This window comes from Barbus barbus (assembly GCF_936440315.1).
Source record: "Barbus barbus genome assembly, chromosome: 4".
NCBI classification, from domain to species: domain Eukaryota; kingdom Metazoa; phylum Chordata; class Actinopteri; order Cypriniformes; family Cyprinidae; genus Barbus; species Barbus barbus.
Window position 1 is genome coordinate 8,192,947 of NC_136732.1, and position 20,793 is coordinate 8,213,739.

Here is a 20,793-nt window from a genome sequence, read left to right on the forward strand (position 1 = left end):
TGAAGAGTCGCGAATGCTCTGCTGATGTTGCCACAGTTTTCTCGGCTAGTGTGAAATATAGTGTGAAACTCATCCTCCACTGCAGGAAGTGCCTCTTTCAGTGTGAGGAGAATTCAGCTCTGGTCCAAAACCTAATTAGCTCCCTATGTAGACGATATACTTATTAAGGCATCACGTGTGTGCTCCAGCCAGATAGGTGGCAACATTACGCTGCCTTTATAAGATACCTTGTTTTGGCCAAAGTTTGAGGCAGCATCACATGTGTAATTAATTTATTAGGTAATCCCATAATGCACTCTGATAAACTGAAAAAATGTACTGTACTCTATTCATTTTTCATGTTTATTACACTGTGTCGTTAGCTTAGCTAATGCTAATGTCTACTGGAATGAAAAGTGACAAACACTGTTTGTATGGCATGGAGTTGATTGTTGTGAAAAGAACTACACTTTAGTATACTTTATATATATATATACACACACATTTATTATAATAAAATGTTAATATCATTTTAATACAGTTAAAATGATCATTAAGTACTTGTGCCTTATTATGTTAGTCAGCACATCAAAACAAGTGTACTTCTCTAAAATATGACAAAAGATTATTAAAACTTGCTGATTTAAAAGTAAAACATTGAATTTAATTTTAAATAATGATATTAGGAAAAGTCATGAAGGTGTACTAAATACAGTTAAGTGGACTTTTATTCATTCATATTATTTGATCAAGTACAGTACTGTTCTTTATATTTATAAATATATATTTTTGAATGATTTGTATTGAATGTTAACTTATAGTGCACATTATGTAAATTTTTTTTTTGCATAAGGCTATGTCAAGCATTATGAAATGGTCACTTATGATGCTTCATCTGTCTTTAGTTGTCTATGTAGATGGTAAACAGCTATGTAGCTCCTATGACATAGGAGTGCTATAACCTTCCTACATTCCTCCCTTTTTGAGACGCTCTCTCTCTCTCTCTCGCTCGCTCTAAAAAAAATACTAAACGTAGTTATAAACTGTGAGTTCTTGGAGATGCAGAGCAGAATGATTGCTCTTTGTATCTTTGTTAGTGCAGAGGTTCCTGGGAAATGTGTTTAATTTGCACACTCTATGTTCGGAATAGCATATTATTTCTTTAATATCTGAATGAGTTTTTGATTTGACTATCAAAAATAAAAATAAAAAAATTGCAACAAATTAAATTTTTCCAAAATGCTAACAGGATGTCACTCACATACAATATGATGACATCATGCCTCAACAAGGTATTATTTTACTGTGCACTCTTTTACTAACTATTTGTTGATAGTAGTGTACAGAATATACTACACAGGCTTAAGCAAGTAATATGGTAGTGATCAATTCCAAACATATCCTTAATCTTTTTACATTTTCTACTATGATTCTACTACCCTGAAAATAATTCTGCTGAATGGATTTAAAATGTGTTCCAATGACGTTCTGTGGGCTCAGATTCTGCATCAGATACACTGCCATAACTTATTTCTGCTGAATGACTTAAAACACATGGGAAACCCTTGTTTTTGTTTCCAAAGCGTGACTGAATGGTCCTCTATCCTTAGCATATAAAGCATGATTACAGATAAGCAGATAAGGATAGTGGGTCATAACTGTGCCGACTAGGCAAAATGTGCTGTTATAAACCCTCTCACCCTACAGCATGTCTCTGAGAGATGAAACACGCTAGTGCTAGGCCTGGATTAGTGGAGAGAACAGGTCTGCAACAGGTCTGTTGGTCCCGCTGGAGTTGATGGCTTGTGGGGGGTTAAGCTCTGACTAATCTCCACTGACGCCCCATGAAAACGGGTTATGTGATGAGACTGCTGTTTCTATTCAAAACACCGCCGTGACTAGTGCTGTTACAGTTTTTCTCAGTCGTTTTGTTGCATTTCTCAGATCAGAAATGAAATTCTCTTAACAACTTGTTCAACCTCCACATCATAATTGTGCACATAATAAAAGCAGTTTCTATTCTTTTGAACAAGTTGTGATTGCTTTGGTACAGTCATGCAATTGATTATGTACACTTGTCTGTGGTTTCCTACATTATCAGTTGTAATGTCATGTTGCTTATAGTATAGGTAAAATGGTATTAGCCCTCAAAACATCCAGTAATTAGTTCATCGTAAAAGTCATTAAATGCAAAATGGTTGATCTAGTTGTCATAAACAGTCAAGCATAATTATTTTCTACACATTTCTATTTTTTGTAAATTTGCCATGAATTGTGCAGGTGAATCTTGACTTTCACTAATGAAGAGAATGTAGATCAATCAATGATAAACAGTTCTCTGAAATAGCTGAAATAGGTGCATCTTGCAGTTTTGTTTTATTTAACTCTATCTAATCTGCCATGTGCCTTATGCCACTTTATCTATCTCTTTTTTTATTTTTCTACAATGTCCTCAGACTGATAAGCTCCTTTTGTACTATATATATTCACTCTATACATATACACATATATCTGCACAGTTTTGTTTTATTTAACTGGTTTGCACTATATCTGCCATGTGCCTTATGCCACTTTATCTATCTCTTTCTTTATTTTTCTACAATGTCCTCATTTGTATATCTGTATAGTTGTATGTACATATGTTTAAACTGTATTTATCTGTATTTGAACGTCTACTGTCAGTGTCTTAAATGTTAACTGTATGCACCAAGGGTCTGAGAGTAACGCAATTTCAATTCTCTGTATGTATGTGCCGTACATGTGGAAGAATTGACAATAAAGCAGACTTGACTTGATTTGATCTCATGAGCCTTCAATTGGAAAGCATATAGACAGAGAACAACACAAGAGTTACAAATTCTGACAATGGATGAACATCCAGGAAACAATCAGGGTCAACAGCTGAGAGGAAGAAGAGGAGTAAGAATGCGTGGAAGGGTACAGAGGCAAAACAGAGGAAGAGGCAGAAAAGGCCAAGGACAGAGGCGCATATCAGATGAAATAAGGGCCACAGTTGTGGACTATGTTGTCAATCATGGCCTTATAATGGCTGAGGCTGGTCAAAGGGTCCAGCCAAATATTGGGAGATCGACCGTATCAATAATTTTGAAAAAGTTTCTTTCAATCAATATCCCACATACAGAAATGTGTAAATTTGTACTTTTGAAATGGATATACAGTATATGGCAAAATGGCATACATAAGTGCTTCTGCATTTCAATCAGTAAGTGTCATCCAAACTGTTGCCATAGTTTACATCAGATAATAGTAACAGAGTGCACTGTTACTGATAGATAATAGATAGACAGACAGACAGACAGACAGACAGACAGACAGACAGACAGACAGACAGATAGATAGATAGATAGATAGATAGATAGATAGATAGATAGATAGATAGATAGATAGATAGATAGATAGATAGATAATAGATAGACAGACAGACAGACAGTTCGATAGATAGATAGATAGATAGATAGATAGATAGATAGATAGATAGATAGATAGATAGATAGATAAATAGATAGATAGATAGATAGATAGATAGATAGATAGATAGATAATAGATAGACAGACAGACAGACAGACAGACAGACAGACAGACAGACAGATAGATAGATAGATAGATAGATAGATAGATAGATAGATAGATAGATAGATAGATAGATAGATAGATAGATAGATAGATAGATAGGTAGATGTATTTATTCATCTAATTTATTAGTTCATTCTTAATTTTTTTAGTTAATAAAAAAAAAAGTTCATTGTTAGTTCATGTTCTCAGGTCCATTAAATATTATTAAAGGGGTCATCGGATACCCATTTATCACAAGTTGATATGATTCTTTAGGGCTTTAATGAAAAGTCTATAACATACTTTGGTCAAAATTTCTCAATGGTAGCGTAAAAAACACTTTTTACCTTGTCAAAATCAGCTTGTTTTAGTCCATGTTCCTTTAAATGCTAATGAGCTCTGCTCACCATATAGATATAGATAGATAGATAGATAGATAGATAGATAGATAGATAGATAGATAGATAGATAGATAGATAGATAGATAGATAGATAGATAGATAGATAGATAGATAGATATCTATCTCCTCTCTTCCGTGGGGTGATGAGCCGTTCTCATGTATAGATGCCTTATTCGACCACTCCAGATACGTTGTCGCGTCTGCCATTTTGGAACAGTCAACTTGACATCATTCACCATAATAATCAATGAGCATTCAAAGATATACAAGCGTATAACTTGCTGTTGTAGGCACACACAGTCAACTAGCGCTGGAGGGTTCGCAGACCGTTCCATTAGATGCATTTAGGCCGATCAGGGGGCGCATTCCCTTCAAAAACAAAGGTAATCCACTGCATCTTCAGCGGCTCAGATCTCGGGAGTAAATGACGACTGCTATGTTCATTATTACATCCAACAACAGAACACCTCAATCACTTAGGAGCCCTTCTTGTCTACCCCTGCATTGGCGTTGAAACAATGGTGGACTGTTGACAGCTCACTCAGGGCGGCTCTAAGGTAAAACACTTGTGTCAATCAACAATCGTGGGAGCAGCTTTCGTCCGTGTGAGGCAATGATTTAATGAGATTGGAAAAAAAACCACTGGGTGGATCTTTGTCATTACAGGGTGGTTGTGTATACACACTGCCAACACGCATTTCAGTTCAAACAGCTTGTAAAAGTGCATGTCGCATCCGATGACCCCTTTAACAGATACAACTTTTGGTTTGAATAATGCACTAATAAATGTAAATGTTGACATGAAAATTAACTAAGATTAATAAATACTTTAGAAGTATTAGCAAATGGAACTTTATTGTAAAGTGTTACCAAAAATCTTTACGCTCCTAAAAATTGGCTTTATTTTATTTATACGTAAACATACAGTAGTTTCTTATTTTTCTTTTAATTTTTGGTTACGTTTAGGGTCAGGCTTAGTGGGAGAGGAACATTATGTGTTAACATCATCACTGTATTTCTTCAGCAACCGGGTGAAACCCAGTGATGAGATCACTGAACAAGACTATTTAATGATTAGAATATGTTCAATAGGAAGGAAATCCTACTTAATGGATTTGATCCATTCTTCCTTCTCCTCTGGTGTGGGCGCTGATATCCTGTAGACGACATGGTTTCCCTCCACCACCCTCCCATCTGCCTCCGTCTTACAGGCCTTGATCACCTGACCTTTATGGTTGGGATTGTACAATTCGAAGCAGTTCTACATAAGGAAACAAAACATAAAATGTAAGGCATGATGTTTTCATGATCTTGTACAGCCCTAACGTGTTTGGACACTTACAGGTTTCCGGGGCTCCTCCACCTCTCTGATGCTGAGGTTCTCCAGAGGAATAATTCCACGTGGTTCCTTGTCCTGTAGGCAGAAGAAACCCATCAAAATGCATATAGGATGAGAATAATCCCTCAAACTCTCAGACAGGACATGGTGCACAATCCACCTTCCAGCAAAGTTCAGCTCCAACCCCGATCAAACACAACTGAACCATCTAATTAAGATCTTCAGAAGCAGTTGATGATTACAGATGGGTGTGTTGGATCAGGGTTGGAACTGAACTTTGCAGGTACATAGATCTCCAGGAACAGGATTGGCAGCCCTGGTGTACAGTACACCCCAGAAAATAACAAAAAATATAGCTGCGAGCAGCGATGACGGGCCCAAGCCGTCAGCATACGCCACCCCGGTGGCATCGATAAAACGGTGCCCAGCGAGCACAAGCATCACAGTAACCCTCTGGCAGTTTGGTTTTAAGGGATACGGCAATTAAAGGGTTAATCCAAACCATCAACTCTGTGAAACACACACACACAGAACAACATATAAAACTTTAAATTCTATGAAAATATATTTTTCATTGGTAGTTGATGTTAGTTAATGCATTTACTAATGCTAACAAATGAGAAATTATTATAGTTACCAAAGGTTTTAATGATTTATAAGCATTTTTTAATGATTTATTTTTCCATTAACTAAAATGAATAATTTTTTCTAACACAAATGAATAAAGTAAAAAATATATTGTTAATATTTAATGTTATTTGTGAATTAACCAATGTTAAAAAACAACATTATTTAACTGTTGTTAATTTACATCATTAATAAATATATACCATTTAATGTTGAAATCAATGTTTTAATGTTTAAAATCAATTCCAAAATGTGTTAATATATTAAATTTTAAAGTTTTATCTTTTGAACATGACTATTTTTCTAATATTAAAAATATTATGTTCATTGTTAGCTCATTGTAAGTTCATACTATCAATGAAGAATTAACATGCTTTAAAAAATATATTTTTCATTGTTAGTTCATGTTAATTAATGCATTCCCTACTGTTAACAAATGAGACTCAATTATAAAGTGTTATCAAAACCTTTAATGCTTTAAGCATTTTTTAAGGATTTTATTGAGAAGTTTAAACAGACTCTCTCTCTCTCTCTCTCTCTCTCTCTCTCTCTCTCTCTCTCTCTCCCCCTCCACACTCACTGAACTCACACAGTCAGTCACTCACCCAGTCACCTACCGCACACATTAGAAGCACAGTGACAGGATATCTCTGATAAGTTTTAAAATTTTCTTCTCGCCATAGTGTACTGTAAATTCATGGAATTAATCACATATCCTCAGACTGTCTTGTTCTGTGTTTGGTGTGAATTTGTGGTTTCTGCTTGGAGGTGTATGAATTTGTTTACAGCCCGTTTTGAAAAAAAAAAACACATAAAAAAAAAAAAGCCGACTTCCTGTTGGTCGTAGCTAATGTCTGTAAATTAGAAAGTTGTCCGGCTTAATGTGAACAATTTATGTACCAAGTTTGGTGTCTGTAGCTATCATTATATATATATAATCATTAATAATTATATTCCATTTAATGTTGATCAATATTAATTCCAAAATGTGTTAATATATTATTAAATTTTAAAGTTTCTCTTTTGAACATGACTATTTTTCTAACATTAAAAATATTTTGTTCATTGTTAGTTCATTGTAAGTTCATACTATCAATGAAGAATTAACATGCTGTAAAAAATTATATTTTTCATTGTTAGTTCATGTTAATTAATGCATTCCCTACTGTTAACAATTGAGACTTAATTATAAAGTGTTATGAAAACCTTTAATGCTTTATAAGCATTTTTTAAAGATTTAAAAAAAACAGACCCTCTCTCTCTTTCTCTCTCTCACCCAGCTCCTCAATCCACACAGTCACTCACACAGTCACTCACACCCCACCCCCACCCCCTCACTCAGCTGCAGGCTGACAGGGAACTCTCACTCATAGAAGCATTGTAACAACTGTCTGATAGTTTTTAAATTTTCTCCTCTGCATAGTGTATTGTAAATTCATGAAATTAATCACATATCCTCAGACTGTATTGTTCTGTGTATGTAATTTTTTATGAAGTGTTTGGAAGCTGCTCTTAAAAGATAAAAAAAAAAAAAAAATCTCTTTTTTACTGTAACTTTAATAAATTGCCATTAAATCATCGTTCAAGATATCCTAAATCCGTCCGCAATTTAGCATCTTCAGTATTTTGGCATCATGAGAAAAAATGTTTGGTGTGATTTACGTGTTTCTGCTTTGAGGAGTATGAATTTGTTTACAGCCCGTTTTAAAAAAAAACCCACATTAAAATAAATATAGCCGACGTCCTGTTGGTCGTAGCTAATGACTGTAAATTAGAAAGTTGTCCGGATTAATAAGAACAATTTATGTACCGAGTTTGGTGTCTGTAGCTAAAACTAACCCCCCCATTTTTGACAAAAGGTGGCGCTATAGAGTGCCTCTTCCACGCCCGTTTATGAGGTTTTTCCAGTGTCTAACTATCATTAAAATGGATATGTGTGTTGAGTTTCATGACATTCTAAACATGTTATCTGCCTCAAAATCACCAGAAACGAATTTTCAACTTTGACACGTTGCCATGGCAACATAATTTTAGATATCAATATTCCCTTCACAGTTTTACATCGGCCGTGTTTTGACATTATTCTGGTGAAGTTTGAAGCAAATCGAGTAAAAATAAGATGCTGAATTCAAATAATTTTGAAAACGACACACTTCCTGCAGCCAGTTGGTGGCGCTATAACTTTCAGTCATAATAGTCACATCTATCCGATCGGCATCATACAACGAACAAACCACTGGAGTTTGATCAACATCATACAATGTATGTGGACGTTATTAGGCATTTCCTGGGTCTCATTTTTCGCCATAACTTCATCGCCTCGCCACGGGCAAACCGTTCGACATATCAAAAATATCTTCGCAATTTAGCATCCCCAATGTCTTGAGATCATGTTCACCGAGTTTGGTGGCAATCGTATGGAAATCCTCAGAGGAGTATATCAAATTCCAGAGCATGCGCTTTTTAAACAGCCCTGAATAGCCGACTTCCTGTTGGGCGGAGCCTATGACATGCTGCGCGGAAGTTGTTCGGCTCAATGAGTTCTATATGTGTACCGAGTTTCATATGAATACGTGCAAGTATGTGTGAGCTATACATCAAGCTTTCTGACAATTTTCCAGGGGGCGCCGTAGAGCCCCTGTGCCACGCCCGGGTCCCAGCCTCAGCGGCGTCCTAATGGCCGCAGGTTCCAACGTGCGTGCCAATTTTCGAGAGTTTTCGGGCACGTTAAGGCCCCCAAAAGTGCCCGGATGATTGAAATAAAAAAAAAAAAAAAAAAAATATAGCTGCAAGCAGCGATGACGGGCCCAAGCCGTCAGCATACGCCACCCCGGTGGCATCGATAAAACGGTGCCCAGCGAGCACAAGCATCACAGTAACCCTCTGGCAGTTTGGTTTTAAGGGATACAGCAATTAAAGGGTTAATCCAAACCATCAACTCTGTGAAACACACACACACAGAACAACATATAAAACTTTAAATTCTGTGAAAATATATTTTTCATTGGTAGTTGATGTTAGTCAATGCATTTACTAATGCTAACAAATGAGAAATTATTATAGTTACCAAAGCTTTTAATGATTTATAAGCATTTTTAAATTATTTATTTTTCCATTAACTAACATGAATAATTTACTAACAAAAATGAATAAAGTAAAAAATATATTGTTAATATTTAATATTATTTGTGAATTAACCAATGTTAAAAAACAACATTATTTAACTGTTGTTAGTTAACATCAACAATAATTATATACCATTTAATGTTGATCAATATTAATTCCAAAATGTGTTAATATATTATTAAATTTGAAAGTTTTATCTTTTGAGCATGACTATTTTTCTAATATTAAAAATATTTTGTTCATTGTTAGTTCATTGTAAGTTCATACTATCAATGAAGAATTAACATGCTGTAAAAATATATTTTTCATTGTTAGTTCATGTTAATTAATGCATTCCCTACTGTTAACAAATGAGACTTAATTATAAAGTGTTATCAAAACCTTTAATGCTTTATAAGCATTTTTTAAGGATTTTATTGAGAAGTTTAAACAGACCCTCTCTCTCTCTCTCTCTCTCTCCCCCTCCACACTCACTGAACTCACACAGTCAGTCACCCACCGCACACATTAGAAGCAGTGACAGGAGATCTCTGATAGTTTTAATTTTCTGCTCTCCATAGTGTATTGTAAATTCATGAAATTAATCACATATCCTCAGACGGTCTTGTTCTGTGTATGTAATTTTTTATGAAGTGTTTGGAAGCTGCTCTTTAAAGATAAAAAAAAAAAAAAGTGTTATTTTTTACTGTAACTTTAATAAATTGCCATTAAATCACCGTTCAAGATATCCTAAATCGGTCCGCAATGAAGCATCTTCAGTATCTTGGAAGCATGTGAAAAAATGTTTGGTGTGAATTTTTGGTTTCTGCTTGAAGGAGTATGAATTTGTTTACAGCCCGTTTTTAAAAAAAAAAACACATTAAAAAAAAAATAGCCGATTTCCTGTTGGTCATAGCTAATGACTGTACATTAGAAAGTTGTCCGGATTAATAAGAACAATTTATGTACCGAGTTTGGTGTCTGTAGCTATCATTATATATATATAATCATTTATAATTATATACCATTTAATGTTGATCAATATTAATCCAAAATGTGTTTATATATTATTAAATTTTAAAGTTTATCTTTTGAACATGACTATTTTTCTAACATTAAAAAGATTAATAAATGCTTTAAAAAAATTGTTCTTTGTTAGTTCATACTATCATGGAAGAATTAACATGCTGTAAAAATATATTTTTCATTGTTAGTTCACGTTAATTAATGCATTTCCTAATGTTAAGAATTGAGACCTTATTATAAAGTGTTATCAAAATCTTTAATGATTTATAAGCATTTTTTAAAGATTTTAAAAAACAGACCCTCTCTCTCTTTCTCTCTCTCACCCACTGCCTCAATCCACACAGTCACTCACACAGTCACTCACAGCCCACCCCACCCCACCCCTCACTCAGCTGCAGGCTGACAGGACCTCTCACTCAGAGGCAGCTCTGATAGTTTTTTAATTTTCTCCTCTGCATAGTGTATTGTAAATTCATGAAATTAATCACATATCCTCAGACTGTATTGTTCTGTGTATGTAATTTTTTATGAAGTGTTTGGAAGCTGCTCTTAAAAGATAAAAAAAAATAAAATGGATCTTTTTTACTGTAACTTTAATAAATTGCCATTAAATCATCGTTCAAGATATCCTAAATCCGTCCGCAATTTAGCATCTTCAGTATTTTGGCATCATGATAAAAAATGTTTGGTGTGATTTCCGTGTTTCTGCTTGGAGGAGTATTAATTTGTTTACAGCCCGTTTTAAAAAAAAACCCACATTAAAATAAATATAGCCGACTTCCTGTTGGTCGTAGCTAATGACTGTAAATTAGAAAGTTGTCCGGATTAATTAGAACAATTTATGTACCGAGTTTGGGGTCTGTAGCTAAAACTAACCCCCTCATTTTTGACAAAAGGTGGCGCTATAGAGTGCCTCTTCCACGCCCGTTTATGAGCTTTTTCCAGTGTCTAACTATCATTAAAATGGATATGTGTGTTGAGTTTCATGACATTCTAAACATGTTATCTGCCTCAAAATCACCAGAAACGAATTTTCAACTTTGACACGTTGCCATGGCAACATCATTTTAGATATCAATATTCCCTTCACAGTTTTACATCGGCCGTGTTTTGACATTATTCTGGTGAAGTTTGAAGCAAATCGAGTAAAAATAAGATGCTGAATTCAAAGCATTTTGAAAACGACACACTTCCTGCAGCCAGTTGGTGGCGCTATAACTTTCAGTCATAATAGTCACATCTATCCGATCGGCATCATACAACGAACAAGTCACTGAAGTTTGATCTACATCATACAATGTATGTGGACGTTATTAGGCATTTCCTGGGTCTCATTTTTCGCCATAACTTCATCGCCTCGCCACGGGCAAACCGTTCGACATATCAAAAATATCTTCGCAATTTAGCGTCCCCAATGTCTTGAGATCATGTTCACCTAGTTTGGTGGCAATCGTATGGAAATCCTCAGAGGAGTATATCAAATTCCAGAGCATGCGCTTTTTAAACAGCCCTGAATAGCCGACTTCCTGTTGGGCGGAGCCTATGACATGCTGCGCGGAAGTTGTTCGGCTCAATGAGTTCTATATGTGTACCGAGTTTCATATGAATACGTGCAAGTATGTGTGAGCTATACATCAAGCTTTCTGACAATTTTCCAGGGGGCGCCGTAGAGCCCCTGTGCCACGCCCGGGTCCCAGCCTCTGTGGCGTCCTAATGGCCGCAGGTTCCAATGTGCGTGCCAATTTTCAAGAGTTTTCGGGCACGTTAAGGCCCCCAAAAGTACCCGGATAGTCGAAATAAAAAATAATAAAAAAAAAAAAAATAATAATCCTTAGAAGAACAATAGGGCCCTGCGCCTTACTGGCTTGGGCCCTAATAATAATCCTTAGAAGAACAATAGGGCCCTGCGCCTTACTGGCTTGGGCCCTAACTACTTACTGTTGTGTACTCAAAATAGTACAAGCAGTTGTCGGTCAGAATAAACCATCTCCTCTTCCAAGTTTTAACTCGCCCGCCTGCAAAGAAAATTAAACAGAACTTATGAACCATCAAACAGAAACTAAATCAAGGCCAGTGACCCCATTTCTGAGCCGTACATGACTAGCGCCAGTGCAACAATAACATACAGCTCCTGTTTCTCATTTCTGGAATATCATCAACAATATCTTCTGGTGAACACTCGTTTATTTGCAAATGATCTGGCCAAGTTTAGATCTGCATAATCACAATATTCTCCTGTCCTATTTTAATGCACAGAGGCAACTGTAAACCATGAATTAGTCTATAAACCATGAATTTGTTGAATTTCTGAAGAGTCCGAGATTGTCCTAAATACCAGCCTCAGCCCTTGTGTTCTTTATTTGAGTGACATAATGCAACATAGACAATTAATCTCCGGTGCAAGCTCTGCAAAAGAACACATTGAAGCCATGAAGAGGCACTCTGGATCACCCTTCTGATTCATAACAAATAGGATACTATGGTCTGGTGGACTTCATGGACACATGCAATTGAAGGACACAAGACCACAAGTCTACATTAAGTACAGCATTTAAGACAGATGTGGCCTGTGGCACTTAAGAACAATGTTCTGTTTATTGGAGTGGTTGGATATGTCAATGGTGTAAGTTTGGGCAGGACTACATGTTTCTTAGAACAATGGAAGATGGCAAGACAATATGGAAACTTGTTTGGAAACAGTAAGCCTTGTTCAGACTGTCAGTCCAAATCTGATTATTTGTCTATATGATTGGAATCTGATTTAAATGACTGTCCACACTGTGTATCGCAACTGCTCAGATCCGATTTGTGTATCCCATCATGCTCTTTCATTTTACTGAATATCTGTATTGGCAATACAGTTTGCAATGTAGATGTTATCTTAGAACATGACATGTTGCTGTTGCGCTTTATCATATTACATCTAATGAGGAAGCGGCATAAACGTAGGAAGCTGGAATGCGTGGATTTATTCCATGCTGCCATCTTTACCGTTCTCAAAACTCAAAGAGGCCAGCAGTATATTGTCAATTGTCATTTTCTGCTTGAATTGCACTTCGCAACAACACAATCTTGTTTCTCCGATGTTTTCTGCAAACAATGTCTAATGTGTCGGTGCCAATAGCCTTGTGGGCAGCATGCCGACATACAGCACTGTTGCGCTATGGGTGTCTCGAGTTCAAATCCCGACTCAAGGACCTTTCCTGATCCCACCCCCCATCTCTCTCACATTTTGCTTCCCTATCATAATAAAGGGCAAAAATGCCAAAAAATAAATCTTATATATATAAAAATAAACACATCTGATGTGCTTACATTTTATGTGGCGTGAGAATGTGAAAAAGCTACGCAAAATCCGATCTGAGTGGTCAGACTGAAATGAATTTCCAAAAATGCAATTTGAATAGAATTCCAAACCACATATGAATGTAGCTTGAAACAGATTTGGAAAAATCTGATTTTATGTGAATTCTTCTTCTTCTTTTTTATTTTTTTTGTTGTTTTTTGCCGTTCACACTTGCTAAATATGATCAGATTCCAATCGGATATGCACAAAAAAAGCATTTGGACTGAGTCTGAACAAAGCTTTATTATTTTTGCAATTCTATATGAATCGATTGTGGTGCCTTTAACAATATCTTCAAGAATCGAAGTGGAGATTCCACATGGAGATTCTCCTGAACCTTTCAGAAAACAATATACAGCTCAAATCTGTGACTGCTCTGAAAACAGAAATGTCTGGGAGCAATGCTACGACGATGAGAGAAGTTATTTGAGACAGATGTCAAAGAGAGCTTGGATCACAGAGCTACCCTTATTTGGTTTATTCTTCAGAAACAGTCACGCAACAGTCTTTTGCAAAAAAAGACAGACCTTACAAGAATTGCATTTTACGATTGAATTAGACACCGTGTCTCATGACAAATGTAGAAACGACACTATCATGCTGTGGAAAAGGATACATAGATATAGACATGCAAAGCATCTCTCTCTTACACCCCCGCTCACTACATGTTCTCATATACATTAAAGCCTCTGACTCATCTACAGTCATATCTTGCCTCTGCTGTTTTCTAGAGCAAGCGGCACTCTTCTGTTCTGTTTTTGGCTGCAATAACATGGTGTATCCAGCACAAAGCTGCCGCGGGCTTATCTACCCCCTCTCCTGACTCCAACATCTCCAACCCACAGATGCTGAATGCACATCCGCATGGAAACATACTGCATAGAGAGAGATTAGAGTCATGCTATCTGCAGTTCCCTACTTGCAGTTCTATTCCCATGTGGCACTTTCACTGTCTCTGATGTTCATCTGTATTATGCTGCCTCAGTCACAAAAGATGGCAGTTTGAGAGACATTCAGAGCACCAGTGCAGCTCATGACAATGAAGGCCACTCTCAGATGGGAAATGAGGGTCGTCTGTAGGGTGAGGGATCACAAGTGAAATTTCATGGCTTGTGGCTCTCAGTGAAGGAGCTGAATGGTTGAAGGACGATGACACAATCACAATGACTCTATTAACACATACAGGCTTCTGTTAGTTCATGACCTACAGGGCAAGATCAGGGTACCTTCATTTGGACAATGCTTTAGACAATACGTATCCAATAATATATATATATATATATATATAATAAGTAATTTTGTGTACCTTCATTATTACAATCTATACAGGACTCCTGGGACATTACATAATAAACAAGGAATTTGTGTGTCCCGAGCCAAACAATCCAGCTGAGGTGTGATGCTAAATCAGACCATGTGCACTAAACTGACCTTTGACCCCAGTAGCAGCCAGTCAGAGAAGAGCAACCTAACAATATACATATCCCTACAGACAGGAAGTAGGAAGGCCTTGAATGACCGTCAGGAAAGGATAAGATGAAGGTTACAGGAGATGAAAAGAGGCACCAGAGGTTGAGATGAGGGAATGATGGGATCGAGCTGTCCTGGTTACGTACCTCCTGTAGAGACAGCCAGTCACAGGACAGAAAATGAGGGCAGGGGTCAAAGGGCAAAGTGTGTAAGGAAAACAAGAAGGAATGTTCAACATCAATACATGAGAAACAAAGCACCACCACAACACATACAAATACACATTTAGGACAGAAATGACACACATAATGTTAGGAGATGGGAGAGGGGACATCAGAAACACACAAACACGTGTCATTTGATGCTCGACAAACAAATAAAAGAGACACATACAAATGAAACACAGCAACTACAAAACACCTTCTGTGTCCATTCCCCTACTACAGGGATTCATTTGTGCATCCAGATCTGGCTCCATACAACAACTCTAATCTTGTACAGCCAGACATTTAACTATCAGCAAAGTCTGGTCCACACTGGATCTTATTCAACAGCTGCACACTATAAAATATCTAAATAACAAGTCCAGTGACCAGTCAATATTTTTGTTTTCACGTGCCAGTTAGAGGTGGGTTTAACTGAAATGATTTTGAAATAACACTAGGGACAAATTTTCACTATTAACTAATTCCACATTACTAGCATATCGAGTTATAAAGCACATGTTAATGACCATATTTTAGATCCCTTAATCCAACCCCATACCTAAACTTAACAACTACCTTCCTAACTATTAATAAGACGTTTTTTAAGAGTTTATTGAGGGAAAAGTTACAGTTAATAGTAAGTTAATGGTGAGAAGCCCTAAACTTAAATCTGCAGTCCGTAAGTTTAGCCTCTTTGTCGCCATCTCTGTTTGAAAACCTGGAATTGCAGCAGTGTGGAATTATCTTGCTTGCATGGGCTGTGCTCCAGCGCAGATGAATCTAATGTTTTGAGGTGAATGTGTAGCTGTCAGTCACCGCATCGGTGTGAAAGTTTACTGTACTTCGCCTACGTCTTGGAATATATGACCCAAATAAGAATTTTCACCATATATTGCCATGTGAACAAGTAAGTAACAAGTCTGCCACATTTGTTCTGACCAACTGAGGAAAAAAGCATTACCATAAATTGCGCTACCAATGATGATTTAATCTAACGATCAGTTAGCTCATATCACATCAAACCGTGCAAAGTATTATTATTGTTATACTTTATTCTCAAATTATTAATGTTAACAACATCAGCATTGCGTGACAATGAGTATAGTGTGTATTAGCGTGTAGATTTCAATTTCTGTACAGTCTAATCTTTACCATTCGAATTTCATATTAAGAAATTCTTTTAACCCAAAAAGCCAACTATGCTCCCTTTGAACTGGTTTTCTTTAAAATACAAATCTTGTGTAATCGCAGGCTATCTGTAATCAGAAGCATATAAAATTGGAATATAATTAAATTTCATTCACATGTGTTTCATAAACACATAATCCTTTCTGTTTTACAATCTGCCATCAAAATGATACATTTAATTATACTAGCTTCTGTGAGAAAACGCTATAAACGATCCGCCACCTGCAGGATCCTCACATGAGATAGCCTACTAGCCGGGACAACTTCTTTATGTTTACAGACGTGACGTAATGACGCAGTGTCATGCTCGAATTTCCCGCGATAACCTACCCATACCACTCAAATTAGAAAACATTATTATAAGCTTACCGTTGTGATTGTGAATCGGGCAAAAGTAAGGCGATAGTTTTGAACACTGGCTAGTTATGTACTTGTATTTCGGATCATCTTTAACCAAAAAAAGTTACGGACTGCAGCTTTAAGTGTGACCCAGTTTACTCTCTACTATGTGCAAAATTACACTCAAACTAAATTTATCAAAGCTTTAAAGTCCTTTCAGAGCCAAAAAAGGCTAAATACAGTACTTACACTCACCGGCCACTTTATTAGGTACACCTGTTCAATTGCTTGGTAACACAAATTGCTAATCAGCCAATCACATGGCAGCAAATCAATGCATTTAGGCATCTAGATGTGGTGAAGACGATTTGTTGAAGTTCAAACCGAGCATCAGAATGGGGAAGAAAGGGGATTTAAGTGACTTTGAACGTGGAATGGTTGTTGGTGCCAGACGGGTTGGTCTGAGTATTTCAAAAACTGCTGATCTACTGGGATTTTCACGCACAACCATCTCTATGGTTTACAGAGAATGGTCCGAAAAAGAGAAAATATCCAGTGAGCGGCAGTTGTGTGGACGAAAATACCTTGTTGATGTCAGAGGTCAGAGGAGAGTGGGCAGACTGATTAGAGATGATAGAAAGGCAACAGTAACTCAAATAACCACTCGTTACAATGAAGTTATGCAGAATACCATCTCTGAACACACAACACGTCGAACCCTGAAGCAGATGGGCTACAGCAGCAGATGACCACACCGGGTGCCGCTCCTGTCAGTTAAGAACAGGAAACAGAGGCTACAATTCGCACATGCTTACCAAAATTGGACAATAGAAGATTGGAAAAACGTTGCCTGGTCTGATGAGTCTGGATTTCTGCTGCAACATTCAGATGGTAGGGTCAGAATTTGGCGTAAAGAACATGAAAGCATGGATCCATCTTGCCTTGTCTCAACGGTTCAGGCTGGTGGTGGTGGTGTAATGGTGTGGGGGATATTTTCTTGGCACACTTTGGGCCCCTTAGTCCCAATTGAGCATCGTTTAAACGCCACAGCCTACCTGAGTATTGTTGCTGACCTTGCTGACCATGTCCATCCCTTTATGACTACAGTGTACCCATCTTCTGATGGCTACTTCCAGCAGGATAATGCACCATGTCACAAAGCTCAAATCATCTCAGACTGGTTTCTTGAACATGACAATGAGTTCACTTTACTCAAATGGCCTCCACCGTCACCAGATCTCAATCCAATAGAGCACCTTTGGGATGTGGTGGAACGGGAGATTCGCATCATGGATGTGCAGCCGACAAATCTGCAGCAACTGCGTGATGCTATCATGTCAATATGGACCAAAATCTCTGAGGAATGTTTCCAACACCTTGTTGAATCTATGCCACGAAGAATTAAGGCAGTTTTGAAGGCAAAAGGGGGTCCAACCCGGTACTAGCAAGGTGTACCTAATAAAGTGGCCAGTGAGTCTATTGAGTGTATATGTTTTCCCTCAGAATCTCTCTTTGTACCACTTTTAAACATAACTTTGTACCCAGGCGGACAAAAAAAAAAGACGTCTAATGATATCCAATCAGATTAGAGTTTGCCAAATCCATTTTACATCAGATTACAGAGTAAAATAGGTTGTGAACAGTGTTTCAGTATTTTACATGCCGCTTACTTAAAGTTTCAATTGGGTGTTACACATCTTTTTTTTCTTAATTATGTGTCCCTTCCTCCCTTGCCAGATCCAACAGAAGCCCATTCCAGGACCTCATAATTTACAAATTAAAGTACCACAACCCTGTCTGTGAGAGCTGATGTTTAAAAAGCAAATTCAATAGTAACAGCAAGAAAATACACTGCATTCTGCTTTCATCCTATTCTTGTCTCCCCACAATATGTTTCCCTACTAAACTGCACACTTTTCACGAGTGGCTGTAACTCTATGTGTCAGGCGCTCTGTCCCTATGAGACGGGGTACTTCTGCTGAAGGAATCCCTCGCAGTGATGTGAAAAACCCATTAGGATGATAATGAGCAGCACTGTGTTCAAAGCTTTCCCTGACACCACCTACAGGCTCCAACAGACCGTAAACCACATCTCGGCAGAAATTATCTGAGTAAGAGTCTGGTTCTGACCTAACTTGAGCAGCCAGCCCTCTCGGTCCGGGTTGAAGAATGTGTGTGTGAGATCGTTGCCATCATCTTCAGGGATTTTGAAGGGCTCGCTCTTGATGCTCTCGTACAGGTTCTGCGAGAGAGAAGGGACATTAGTGCTCTTAATGTATGCAGATGAGTACATTTACACATCTGCCTCTGTAAAATATTTAAAACAGTCCTATGGCTGTTGCTGTATTAATAATGATCAGATCAGAGGTTTAAAGTCAGTCATATGGAAAATGAGAGAGGAAGAAGAAAGAGGATAGTAAATAAAGTTCTTGCAGTTAGTGTTTGGCCCCCCAAACTGGGCTTTTACCAGCAGAGGGAATAAATTCTTACTTCAGATAGTTTATCTGTTATTGTTGTGTTATATCATTCATCATTAATGGTATAGTCTATAATTTCAGCATTGAATCAGAGATCCAGTGAGCGGCCATTACCCGGAGCAACTCCTCTGGCAGGTCTCCTCCTTCATTAATGCCTCTGTTCATGGAGATGAAACGCTCTACGGCGGGTTTGTCCCGGACGTTAGGATTGTGAAGGCTTGTGTTTAACATAATAATGGCAAAGGACAGGACATAACATGTGTCTGCAAAGACAAAAAAACAGATACAAAACTCAATAACTACCTTGACTACAATACTACAATATCACACATTATTTGCCTCAAATATCTGACACATCTGTAAAAAAAAAAAAAAAATAAACGCATTATGTCCGTTGCAGCCCCTCACTCAATAAAGAGCAATAATAATAGTGGTCTACTATTAAGAGGCTAATAATAATATTTGGACTATTAGTATTTCACTTATAAGTATTTTACTGTAAATATACAACAATATTACATAAAGAAATATATTATAATGGTCAAAGGTTAGAAATCTTTAAGAATTTTTATGTTTTTGAAAGAAGTATCTTATGTTCACCAAGGCTACATTTGTTTGATCAAAAATACTACAAAAACAGTAATATTGTAATAACTGTTTTATATTTTAAACTATTTAAAAATGGAATTTATTTCTGTGATTTAAAGCTGTATTTTCAGCATCATTACTCCAGTCTTCAGTGCCACATGATCCTTCAGAAATCATTCTGATATGCTGATTTGCTGCTCAGTTATTAATAATGGTTCTTATTACTGTTGAATGCAGGTTTTGCAGTGGAAACTGTAATATTTTTTTCAGCATTCTCTGAAGAAAGTTCAGTGAACAGCATTTATTTGAAACAGAAATATTTTGTAACTTTAGAAATGTCTTTGTCATCATTTTTGCGTAATTTAATTTCCTTGTTGAATAAAATTTTTTCTTTCTTTCTTTCTTTCTTTCTTTCTTTCTTTCTTTCTTTCTTTCTTTCTTTCTTTCTTTCTTTCTTTCTTTCTTTCTTTCTTTCTTTCTTTCTTTCTTTCTTTCTTTCTCTCTCTCATTTGACTCCAGACAGTTTCTACAGTTTTTTTCAACATTGATAATAATAATAAATGTTAATAATTGAGCAGGGATCGTGAAGGATCATGCGACACTGAAGACTGGAGTAATGATGCTGAAAATTCAGCTTTGCCATCACAGGAATAAATGAAATATTCAAATATATTAAAATGGAAAACTGTTGTTTTTAAATGTAAATGCTTGTCATTGAGAAAATTAGTATAAATAAAAAAATTTAAGGTCCAATTCTCACTATTAACAAACCATTTACTACAAATTTTGCCTCAATAAACTCCCAAATTGCTGCTTATTAATAGTTAGTAAGCTAGTTGTTAAGTTATTGGGTAGGATTAGGGATGTAGAATATGGCCATGCAGAATATGTGCTTTATAATTACTAATAAACAGCTAATATGTTGATAATATGCATGCTAATAAGCAACTAGTTAATAGTCAGAATTGGTCCCTATACTAAAGTGTTACCAAATCTTCTTTCACCCTAATATTCTGAACATTTAAGTCTGTCCAAAAACTCTTAGTATTACTTTAGAGCCAAACCCTGACATAAGCGTGGGTGTGAGTCACTAGTGTGGTGAGAATGTGGGTGGGATTTGACTGCCAG

General features: G+C 36.8%; 1 protein-coding gene across 1 annotated transcript in view; it reads right to left on the reverse strand.

Annotated features, from left to right (window-relative positions):
• LOC306869013 (cytohesin-3-like) overlaps nucleotides 1–20,793 on the reverse strand; it is a 49,343-nt gene that overhangs the window by 2,128 nt on the left and 26,422 nt on the right. The window contains exons 8-12 of the mRNA XM_079415550.1: nucleotides 19,192–19,340; nucleotides 18,731–18,842; nucleotides 11,990–12,066; nucleotides 5,297–5,368; nucleotides 5,061–5,215 (exon numbers count right to left, since the gene is read on the reverse strand). Coding sequence (XP_079271676.1) covers nucleotides 5,061–5,215; nucleotides 5,297–5,368; nucleotides 11,990–12,066; nucleotides 18,731–18,842; nucleotides 19,192–19,340 — 565 coding nt within the window. The remainder of the gene's footprint in view (nucleotides 1–5,060; nucleotides 5,216–5,296; nucleotides 5,369–11,989; nucleotides 12,067–18,730; nucleotides 18,843–19,191; nucleotides 19,341–20,793) is intronic.